General features: G+C 44.7%; 1 protein-coding gene across 1 annotated transcript; it reads left to right on the plus strand.

The window, feature by feature from the left end:
* The first annotated feature begins 919 nt into the window (after nt 1-919).
* Nucleotides 920-9591, plus strand: SOD1 (superoxide dismutase 1). The gene is made up of 5 exons (XM_086413121.1): nt 920-1083; nt 4674-4764; nt 6536-6605; nt 7433-7550; nt 9165-9591. Exons 1-5 carry the CDS (start codon nt 1012-1014, stop codon nt 9270-9272), a joined length of 459 nt encoding a protein of 152 aa, XP_086269247.1. The 5' UTR covers nt 920-1011; the 3' UTR covers nt 9273-9591.
* Nucleotides 9592-11678: the final 2087 nt, after the last annotated feature.

Consider the following 11678-nt stretch of genomic DNA (forward strand, 5'->3'; position numbering starts at 1 on the left):
TATTTTGAGAGAACATTAGTAAAAGTTAAATTTGCATTTCCCAAAGGAACCCACCCACAGTCTCCTGTACATCTTTCTAGAGATATCTGAGCACACAAGTAAACATGTTTATACTTTTAAATAAAAACCCACAGAAGAAACGCCTTCCTTGAAGGTTAAGAAATGTATGGAGGTATCATTCACCCATTCTCCCCCTCTCCTTGACTGTTGGGGCAGCAGACAAAACACAGAGGGATGTAGAAATCAATCAGTTGGCTTTTTTTTGGGGGGGGGCATTTTCAGGTTTGTGGCCTTGCCACACAGGAAATATTCGAAAAGACGTAATTCTGACAACCAAATACTTAAGTTTTATGGGTTTAGGACTAAGAATTGCGGAGAAGAAAAGGTGAGACCCGGGACGGAGATCCACCGTCTTTACAGACCCTCAGAAAGCCACAACGCAATTAAAAAAAATGGAAATTATCACAAACACCCAGCATGAGCGTCTCAACTTGTGAAACACAAAGGCGACAACGTCAGGACCAAAGTCAGTTATCACTCATTAACATTTGCGGACAAAGGGACTTCATATCTTCCAGGCGTGCCACGTATCTATCTCCCTGTCCCACTTTCGTGTACTGCAATCCGCAGATCACACCCTTTCGAGGAGAAAGCCTGGGTGGAGGTTGTTTTTTTTTTTTCCCACGGATCCAGGTTTTACTGCGCGTTTTCACACAGCCCCAGGGCGGAGGGGGCCGGCGGCGCTTGAGTGACGGGCTCCCCACACCGCCCCTAGGCTCCGCCCCTCCGTCAGGGCCCCCCCGAGGCCACCCCGTTGCGGGGGAGCGCGCTGAGAGCGCGGGCGGCGATTGGTTGAGGGCCAGGTTGGGCGGGGCGCGGCCGTCCGGCCCTATAAAAGTGCGGCGGCGCGCTTGTCTCGGTTTTGCGTCGGCGTGTGTTCTGCGGCGTCGTTTTCTCTACTTGGTTGGGGCGTCCCTAGCGGTCCGGGCCGGAGAGCCTTTCCCCCGAGTCATGGCGACGAAGGCCGTCTGCGTGCTGAAGGGCGACGGCCCGGTGCAAGGCACCATCCACTTCGAGGCAAAGGCAAGGGCTGCCGGGGACGAGAGGGGAGACAAGCGGCGAGCGCGTGAGCGCCAACCTGTGCCCTGGAGCGGGAGGCCGGCCCCGCCGGGCCTCGGGCCGCCCTCGCCACGCCTCCCTCCCCCGGCGCGCGGTTCGGCGGGTCCGCGGTCCACTCCCACCCCCGGGCCGCCCCGCGCGCCCGCAAAGTGCTGAGTCACCGGGCGAGCCCGGGGGCGATGCGAGGCGAGGCCTGGGCGGGGGTGCAGGAAGGGAACACCCGGTCGGCCCCTTTGTGTGTGTGGGGGTGGGGGCGGTGAGGCCGACAACCACGGGCCCGGGAGGGCGGAGAGAAAGCGAGGGAGGAGGAGAACCGGATGCCACGGCGCCCCTTCGACGTCCGCAGGCCCCGACGGACCAGCCCTGCTTTGAGGAGGCCGTGTGGCTATTCCCCCCACCCCCCTACCCCCTTCTTGGCGGGGTCAGTGTCTGGGTCCTGACATGCTGCGGATTCTTGAGTTGCGCAGTCCCGAGGCCTGGCCCGTCCTTGAGATCTCGGGGTTGGCGGGGTGCGGCCGGGCCTTCAGGAATCTCGTGGCATCCGTTATCCTTTTGGGGCTTCCTTTGCAGCTCCAGTGCTCCAGCTCAGGGATCTGCGAACCACGCGCACAGTCTGTGCCGGGTTTGGTGTTTGTACAGCCCTCGAGCTGAGTGGTTCTATCTGTTCAGGTCTTTGTATTTTTATTTTTGTTTTGTTTTAATGTTTGTGTTTAAAGGAAAACACTAGTACGCAACAGTGACCCTTTACAAAAAAGTTTGCTGACACACCCTGCTCTAGGTCATGGTCAGGCTCTGTGGGGACGGAGAAGACGGCCCTGGTCAGAGCTCCAAAAAAACCCAGAGATCTAACAGACTCCCTTGTTTGGGGGGTTTTCTAGAGAGCGATATTAATCCTGGGTTGCACGGCAGATTCAGACTCACCGCGTGCGTGCTAAGTCGCTTCAGTCGTGTCCAGCTCTTTGCGACCCCATGGACTGTAACCCGTTAGGATCCTCTGTCCATGGGATTCTCTAGGCAAGAGGAACCGGAGTGTGTTGACGTTTCCTCCTCCAGGGGATCGTCCCAGTCCAGGGATCGAACCCAGCTCTGCTGCATTGCAGGCAGATTCTTGACCCGCTGAGCCGTTAGGGAAGCCCCAGAGTCACTGGCAGAGCTTTTTAAAATAGAGATTCCAGGGCTCAACTCCGGATCAGTTACGTCAGAACTTGGTGCCGGTGCAGTCTGAGATTCGGTGTTTTTAAAGCCTCCAAAGTGATTCATGGCGGATTGAGAATTCTGTTGATAGAGGGCAGTGGATGAGGTTCGGGAGTCCAGGGAGAGGAGGGCTAGAGTAATTTCCTTTGCACGGAATTGTCATTTCTGTGCTTGGAGTATTCCTGTAAACATTTTCAGTCATGTGACTTTGAAATTTCTCTACCGGTAGGCCTGTTACTGAGAGGGTATTGGACAAACCTCTGCACGAATCATGTAAAACAAAGTGTACAGAAACACAGTGATAATACTGTGAAGCACAGAAGTTGTGAGGAGTGTGAAACATCTTTTCACAGATGTTGTGAAAAGACTGTCCCAGATCTTAGGTTGCCAGTGGGTGGAAAATTGTGCTGGCTTGTTAATCTTGAGGGAGTATTTAAGGTACCAATGAGATTTACAGTGGTTTATGGAAACATGAGAGGATATGCAAAGTGTCCTATGTGAGATTTATACAAGGAGAACTTAAATATTTGAGCTTAATTTTTTCCTTTTGGTGGTTTCCAAATTTTCCGTAAAGGCTTTTTGACATTAGACTAAACTTTGCTCTTTTCATTTGTCAGACTGTCTTGTCTCTCCTCTTGCCTCTCACTAGAGAACCTAAGAAGCCTCTGAGGAATTCTTTCCCTCCTCCACTGAGAGGCAGCTCCTGGTGTCACTTAGATTCAGAAGCCAAACTGTGGAACCTGACGCAACCCGGGCCCCCTTAGTTTTTACGCCTTCCCTGCGCAGCTTGTATGGCTCCCTCTTCTGGGTTCTGAACCTCCGCTTTGGTGGTGCTCTCTGCACCTGATAAAAGACCCTTGGGTATGCAGATGTATTAAACTGTCAGTAAACTATCACCTGTACTTCTTGGCTTATTGAGTGTTTAAAATTTTTGGATTAGTTTCCAGTTTTCAAAAATCGGAAATTTTCACCTTTTAAGTCCAGAGTCTAGCTTGTCTTGAAAATCATCTGGAGAAGGCCCCTGCTGAGCCTTCATTAGCCTAGAGTGACACTGCGGCCCGTTTCCCTTCCTCCTGCTTCCCTGACCTGTTTCACCCATTTGAGAGAATAGCCCAGTTCCCGCAGGATGTACCAGGCTGCTTACCCTTGAACTTCTCCTGTGCATTACCAGTTGAGTGGGCGTGTGGAAGAGCCTGCGTGTTTGCCTCTCTGTGCTCTTGATAACATGGTGCAGAGAGCACCACCAAAATGGAGGTTCAGAACCCAGAAGAGGGAGCCATACAAGCTGCGCAGGAAAGGTCTAAAAACTAAGGGGGCCCGGGTTTGGGGGATAACGGTCACATTTGGCTTTTTCCAGAATGTTCTATTAAATTTCGGATTTTTCTTTACCTAGAGGAATCATAGTGTGTCTGTCTTCAAAAAGAAATACAAGAGGCAGCAGTCGCCACGCTACTTTCCAGGAGCAGTGATACCTAGCCAGTGGAAAATCAGATCTTCAAGGCCTAACACGTCTTGTAACTGTCGGCCCTGTCTTTTTAAAAAAACAGAAACACCATCTGCTATTCCTGTATGGTGTGGTTGCTGTGTTAGGTTTATTTTAGTTGCTAAGATCTCTCTGTGGCTGTGGAAGTAACTTCTTTGACTTGTCTATGTAGCGTGCAGTACCATTACCCATCACCTTTGCTGGGATTGCAGTGTTTTGTTTTTCTTCACCTGCTTCGGTGTTTTATTGTCCCTTCTTTTTGATCTCAGGAGTGGAAAGGTTATCTAGGTTTCAATGCCTGAAAAGCCTCGAGAAAGCAGTACTTCTGGTTAGACTAGGATCAGCTTCCCAGTGGCAATGAGGAGGATATTCTCTGGCTACAAACCAAAAATATCCATGTGGGAAACTGATAAACGTCCCTCTCCTGGGAGGAGTGGAGAAGAGGGACCATGGGATAGCAAGTTGAGTATTTCCAGGAAACCTTTTTTTTTCTTTTTAAGACAATCTGTGTGTTTGATAATACAGCAGTGTCTGCATGAAGAAGATGCTGAAAAGTGTATGACGTGCAAGCAGTTGGGTTCACAAGTTTGATACGTGCACATATACTTAGCCACACACGAGCACAACCTGTTTGAAGTATTTACAAAATAAGCAAGAACTTACTCGTATTACACATGAGTGGTTAAGCAGCTACCTGGGGGTTCATTGCTAGAACGTGGTAGGCCTTTCTAGCCAAAAACCTTGGACACAGGCTTTTGACTCCCGAGTTGCTGTTCTTTTCACTTTTCCTGTGAGTGGTAAAGGTAATTCAGTCGTTTTCTTTGCTCAGAAGCATTTGCCCTCTTTTCAAACTTCTCTCACTTTCCTTTGACTAAAGGGAGATACAGTCGTGGTAACTGGATCCATTACAGGATTGACTGAAGGTGATCATGGATTCCACGTCCATCAGTTTGGAGACAATACACAAGGTGGGTGTTGTCCTGGTGACGAGCGATTCACAGTCACCTCACCTAGTGAGATAAACCTAGTAGTGTGTGTGTGTGTGTATGTGTGTGTGTGTGCTCGCGTGTGCTTAGACGCTCAGTTGTGTCTGATTCTGCAACCCGTGGACTGTAGCCCTCCAGGCTCTCTGTCCATGGGATTTTTCAGGCAAGAGTACTAGAGTGATTGCCATTTCCTTCTCCAGGGGATCTTCCCGACCCAGGGATTGAACCCAGTCTTCTGTGTCTCCTGCATTGCAGGTGGATTGTCTATCTGCTGAGCCATCCAGGAAGCCATCCCCACACATTAAAAACTTGCCAACAATTTTTTAAAAAGTCAATAGGACTACTCAAATCAGCCTCAGGGACAAAAATGACTGACTCATGGAATGGAAGGGGGAATTGATGTTTTTATCTTACTATTGGTTGATTATGTAAGAATCTCAGGTGTTTTTAACAATAGAAAACATTACTGCTACTTTCTGACCTTCTTGGCCTTTGGTCCTTGTGAGCTGGGGGTTGAGGGTGGGTGTGACAGGCAGGGGGTACATTTATCATTACCCTGGAAGAACAGCTCCACAGCTCCAACACAAGAGCCTTAGTTGGGACGGGGTTGGAGGGGAAGGAAGAGACAAACTGATGATGGCCTGTGAAGTGTTGGTGCTGTGGATTGAGTTTGATTTTCTCCATTTGGGATCAGAAGCAAGTTAACAAAATTTATGGATTAAGTTGCTGTATTTGAGTAAACTTAGTCTTTCAACCTTCTGTGATGAGAACTTAATTCATTTTGCTGGAACCTGTTTTTAATGTCCCATAATTTGGTTCCTTTAAATAGTGATTTAAGGGTCAGATGTGATCCACTTCAACAATTATAAAAATTCCTGGGACTAAGAGGTGGTCCAGTGGGTAAGACTCCACCTAGTTCCCAATGCAGGGGGCCTGGGTTGGATGCCTGGTCAGGGAGAGGAGTCCCCACATGCACGCCACAACCCAGAGGCCGCATGCTGCTGCCTAAGGACCCTGCGTGCCTCAACTAGAGACCACGTGTGCAGCAGCTGAGGCCTGGCGCAGCCAAAGGAAAAACATTCCCGCCTCCGGTGGGAGGCGACTGCTGTTTGGCTTCGACTTACTCTGCCACGTCTTGTAACCTGCGTGTCGTCTCCCTGAGTGGGGAGGGTGGGGGCTGTTCACAGCCTTTATCCATCCCCCACTCCACCTGACAGCCATCGAGTGAAGACCCATGTCCCGAAAGAGCCGCCTCCATAGTTGTGGAAATGCTCTTCCCCGGTGCTCAGGAGTGCCATTTTCACAGAGTACAACCTTAAGGCCCAGAGTCGTGCAGGGCAGCAGCCCTTGGACTAGGATGCTGCTTTATATTCCACAAGCACCAAGACCCTGACCGCAGCTGTCTGGCAGTGTGTTGCTGGGGAGACACGTTTTTTGTAGTTGAGGTAACCTGTCGTCTTAGGAAGTAGGATCATAATCATGGGATTTTAATAGAAGGACCATTGAAGTGCAAGTCAGGGCAGAACCACCCAAGCCCAGAGAATGGTGTTACCTTGACTAGTGTCACACAGTAGTTAGAATTTGTCTCTACTCCCTGCCCTCTGTTGCTGTTGTTACTAGCCCAGAAGTCACATTGTGGGTCAGTACTTTTCTCCAGTTGAGGCTTTTAGCAATGACCAGTTTCGTTTTTAGAATTTATTTTGGAATTTTGATTTATAATTCAGCTGCCGTTTTTTTTTTCTTTTGTAAACAGGCTGTACCAGTGCAGGTCCTCACTTTAATCCTCTGTCCAAAAAACACGGTGGGCCAAAAGATGAAGAGAGGTGAGTGACCTTAATTCTTTTTTGAAATATTAGTGCTGGCTTTGGGCAGGGGTGGTCAGTATGGTTTACTACTTGCAGATTGTATGCTAAGATAATTGCACTTCTGCTTTTGAATTTGTTGCTCCACGTAACGCCTTGCCCCCGAGTACTGGAATGGCATTACTCCCTGGGCTAAGGAATTGACAAATGGGGACACTGCAAACGATTTGGGTTTTGTAGCGTTTATTGAATAAAGAACTAATACAAGTGTCAAAGGGAACTAATACAGGAAATGTCATGAATAACAGTACTGTCAACTACTAGCAAAATTAAAACATCATTGTGAAACACTGGGAACTTTGTAGATGAAAATTTAATGTTGAAAATTCACTGAGACTCCCCTTGTATGTGTTCGTTTTCTGAAAGCCTTTCAGGAAAATACTAAATTTTAAGGACAAGGATTAATTTACGTTTATATCAAAGGGCTAGGGGCATAACTCTTTTAGCCATGCCAAGTATTAATAGGCATAACTCAGTAACTTAGAGTTTACCCTCTTAAGTTTACTTTACCTCTGAGGTTAGGGGTGCACCCCAAGTCTTTCCAGAGTGTTGCTTTATAGACTTGAAGCCTTGCTTGAAGAGCTGTGTGTCTGGAACATCTTGTTAGTTGTTTAATTTGTATGTTTTCAAAGTTTTGTCAGTATGGAAAAGTGGATTCTATTTGATAATACCGTATTGCTCTCTCAAGTCACCCTTATATATCTGACTCATCCATTTTTAATTTAGCTTATGAACTAAAGTTAGATAGACAGAAATCAGTCCTAATCCCTCTGCTTTTTCAATGTTAGGCATGTTGGAGACCTGGGCAATGTGACAGCTGACAAAAACGGTGTTGCCGTCGTGGATATTGTAGATTCTCTGATTTCACTCTCAGGAGAATATTCCATCATTGGCCGCACGATGGTGGTAAGTTTTCATATAATAAGGATATGCATGAAATTTCTTCTAACATATGATCATGTATGTTGTCATGACTTCACGATTGTTAATCCTGGCTTCTAAGCTTCCATATAAATTGTACGTTCTGTTCAGATTAGGAAAAGCAATTATTTTGTTGGACACTTAACAGTGAAGGTGAATTAATGGTCAAGGTCGGTTAAGACCAGTTTTGCTAAGATGCAGTAATAAAGCAGATTACCTTTGATCAACCCTGGGATTCTTGAGGCAAGAACACGAGTGGGTTGCCATTTTCTTCTCCAGGATATGAAAGTGGAAAGTGAAAGTGAAGTCGCTCAGTCGTGTCTGACTCTTTGTGATCCCATGGACTGCAGTCCACCAGGCTCCTCCGTCCATGGGATTTCCCAGGCAAGAGCACTGGAGTGGGGTGCCACCGCCTTGTCCAATGGAAACAGAAGCTGTCTTTGGTCTTCAAATGGCCAGGCTTTCTGTCACTACTGGGTTTCCCCCTTGCAGTTAACCAGAGCATTTGAAATCTAAAGTCTGGGGTGGACCTCGGTGCCAGTATTCATTCACGTCTGCAGGTTGTTGTCACTTGCGTAACGTGTGGGAGGCCGTTGCCCCAGGCTATGTAGCCCTGCATCTGGTTCCTACGGAATGCCTCCTGAAGGCTCCCAGAGGACAGCTAACTTTCAGTAGACGCTTCCTATCAGTTCACCCTTTTATCCTTAGAATTAATTTCCTTCTGTAGTTATGAAGCAGAAAAGTCACTTATCAATGTCTGATGTGCTGTGCTTAGTCACTCAGCTGTGTCCGACTCTGTGCCACTGCTGGACTTGCAGCACGCCAGGCTCTGTCCATGGCATTCTCCGGGCAAGAATACTGGGTTGGACTGCCATGCCCTCCTCCAGGGGATCCTCCCAACGCAGGGATCGAACCCAAGTGTCCTGCATTGCAGGCAGATTCTTTACCATCTGAGCCACCAAGTGGTGGCTTAATGTTTTATGAGCAAAATTTAAAAGGCTACTGCTTGAATATTCAAGATATTTTTAGGGCCTCCCTCATAGCTTCAGTTGGTAAAGAATCTGCCTGCAATGCAGGAGACCCGGGTTTGATTCCAGGGTCTGGAAGATCCTCTGGAGAAGGGCATGGCAACCCACTGCAGTATTCTGATTTGAATATTCAAGATATTTTTAGGTTTATCTCTTATTTATGGGTCTGTAGCTAATTAGGCAAAGTTTTTGTAAGTTTATAGTTTTTTTTGGTTCACCTTTCCCCTCAAACCAGTTTGTACTATGAAAGAATGTCTACTGTGATATTACTAAAATTTCTTACGGTAGATTTAGCATGTGGATACTTTGTAACCTAATTCTATGGGTTTCTCGTCTTTTTGAGATAGTACTGCTAACCTAGTGTTTTATGATGTCTGCATCATCAAGAAAAAGCTCTGAATAGTAGTTTCTACTTTTTACTACTAAATATTTATGTATTTTCCTGCTAGTAGGATTATTTTAACATGGTATTTTCTAATATTCAGTGGTTCTTAAAAGTCTTTTGGGTATTGTTGAGGAGATGGTAATTGCTTGATAGCCTGAGTTAATTTGTTGTTAAAACTTTTTAAAGGTCCATGAAAAACCAGATGACTTGGGCAGAGGTGGAAATGAAGAAAGTACAAAGACTGGAAACGCTGGAAGTCGTTTGGCCTGTGGTGTAATTGGAATTGCCAAGTAAACATTCCTTGGGACGTGGTCTGAGTCCTAGTAACTCATCTGTTATCTTGCTAGTTGTAGAAATTTAATTTGATAAGCATTTAACACTGTAAACTTAAAAAGTGTAATTTGTGTGACTTTTTAAAAATTGCTTTAAGTACCTGTAATGAGAACTGACTTATGATCACTTGAAAGATTTGTATAATTTTATAAAACTCATATGCAATTAAAATGTGTTTCATTGATCTCTGTATTTTGCCAGACTTAATCACATGTATATTATTTGTCTGAATTTCTTCGATTCTCTCAAGCCTGCAATAAACATTCTCTGTGGCACTGTATTTTGAGCCTGTTGAAGTATTTAAATTGAAATTCTAAATTAACTTGATATTCATACATAGAGCGTGAATTATTACTAAATCTCTTAGTAATATGTTGACAGGTATTAACTATCTTATAGAACTTTTTTTTGAAAGTGTTTTTAAATGAGATCATTCAAATGTTAAAATTTTAGCGATTGGTAAATTTAGCTAAGACTAAGCTGAACTTTAATCTGAGACAAATAGGCCATTCTTTGTTAGCTTTAGGGAAGTTAAGGTGGTAACTTTATTTTAAAAAGTAGCTGTTTACAATTTAAGAGAGCCCTTTGATAACTTAGTGAAATTGTAAATGGCAAGTTACAGCCTTAGCAGAGTAAGATTAATTTACCTACCTGTCAAAATGGCACATACTCCATTTTTATAGACCCATGGCCACTTATTTTTAATAACAGTCGAGTTTGGCACAACCTGCTTTCAGATATGCCCTTTAAAGAAATACATTATACCCACTGTAAGGTGGAAGCAAAGAAATGACTTAGTTGTGGGTTCTGCCTGTTTAAATACAAGAATTTCTACACCCAATTAGTAATTCAAGTCTGTTTCTCTTAAACACGTATGCCTATAGAAGAATGCTTTAAAATGAAGTGTTGATCTTAACACAGGTTTGACTGTGGGTTATAGTTTATTAATTGAAATTTATAGGATATTTGACAGAGAAGCCAGAAATAAGCAACTGTTTTGGTTGGACTTTAGCCAGTGAAGATCACTTGGAGAGGAAAAGCTAATTTAGAAAAATAAATGTAGTGTATTCAGTTTCAAGTTGGTGATAACAGTATGCTCACAAATTAACATTGGAATTTAAAAACCAACACGAACATTTCATAAGGTAGTTTGTTACATAAATGGACTTGCTTGGGTCTTTAAAGCCTCAAATGTAATTACTACCACTTAATACTTCTGGGGTTTTGTCATGAGCAAATAGGGTGACCTTAATACTTTCAATTGGAAATACTGGACTGTTTCCTTGAAACCCGAACACTAATCAGATGTGTATTTCCAGAAGCGGTTTCAGCTAGGCCTTTTGACACTCAGTGGGCCAACATACACCAGGGTAAGCTTATGACTCAGGTCTACATATGTGAAACGGGATTTTCTCTTTATTTTCCAAACGTTGCCCGGGTACATTTCCCCCCACCACCCATTAAGGATCTTGCTGCAGAAAATCAAAACCAAATAAAGCAGCTTGGCCTCGGGATGAGGGTGAAGAAGCTGTACCAGCACACAAACTAGGACAGTTTAGACACATAATTTAAGGAGAAAAGAGCTTCAAGGCCATAAATACTTGGGTTGTGTTAATGGTTGGTCTTTTCCTTGGCACTAGCTCAGCAGCTTTATGTAACCGCTTCTCTGTACTACTTCAGGTACAGGTTTTCCCTTTAAATATCTTCATGTAACAGTTCTTGGATAACTCACAACTGTTCTTCCTAGTTAATCCAATTATTTTAAAGAAGAGAGAGTACTTTGCAGGGGTGAAAAGCTCAGTTTACCTCTGCTCAGTAGGGGAAAAGAGAGGCAACAGGCAAGGGTTATAGAAACAGTGGGGGCTGCATTTAAGTTCTTAAACAGATGAGACAAAAAGCTATTAAAGCTGCAGACACTAACCTTGATTTTCTTTCACCTTTTTGAAAAATTTAATGGGATGGTAAGACAACCAGCCTTCTAAAGAAGTAATACCCAGGCAATAATTTATAGTACAATTGGCAATGTTGGGGTCCAATGTTCCCTTAGCAAAGAATTTTTTTTACCAATTATTTAGGGCAACATTTACCACAAAGCCAATGGGTGGCGGGTGGGGAGGAGAACACCTTGATTGAATCCCAAAACTCAAGCTTTTCAGTTAACATTAAAACCACTAACTTTTGCCTTAAGATTGAAATGCTAAAAATCAAAAATATTACAGATCAAGTGTTTGAAAATAACTACATAAAGATGTCTGTTTCCATCAAATCAACAAGTCTAATTTAGACTAATACAGCATTAACCACTCAAACTTTGATGAACAGTCCTTTTCCACAATGCAGTGTAGGAAGAATAGCACACATTAAAAG

Source organism: Bos grunniens, chromosome 1 (assembly GCF_055505025.1).
Source record: "Bos grunniens cultivar Pamir isolate PY7600 chromosome 1, Bosgru_T2T1.0, whole genome shotgun sequence".
Classification (NCBI taxonomy): Eukaryota; Metazoa; Chordata; class Mammalia; order Artiodactyla; family Bovidae; genus Bos; species Bos grunniens.

Bases quoted from the DNA above. Each gene is read 5' to 3' on its own strand.
- SOD1 (XM_086413121.1), top strand. From the start codon at position 1,012: ATGGCGACGAAGGCCGTCTGCGTGCTGAAGGGCGACGGCCCGGTGCAA. The intron at 4,765-6,535 runs GTGGGTGTTGTC...TTTTGTAAACAG, and splicing joins GTTTGGAGACAATACACAAG to GCTGTACCAGTGCAGGTCCT. The intron at 7,551-9,164 runs GTAAGTTTTCAT...AACTTTTTAAAG, and splicing joins TCATTGGCCGCACGATGGTG to GTCCATGAAAAACCAGATGA.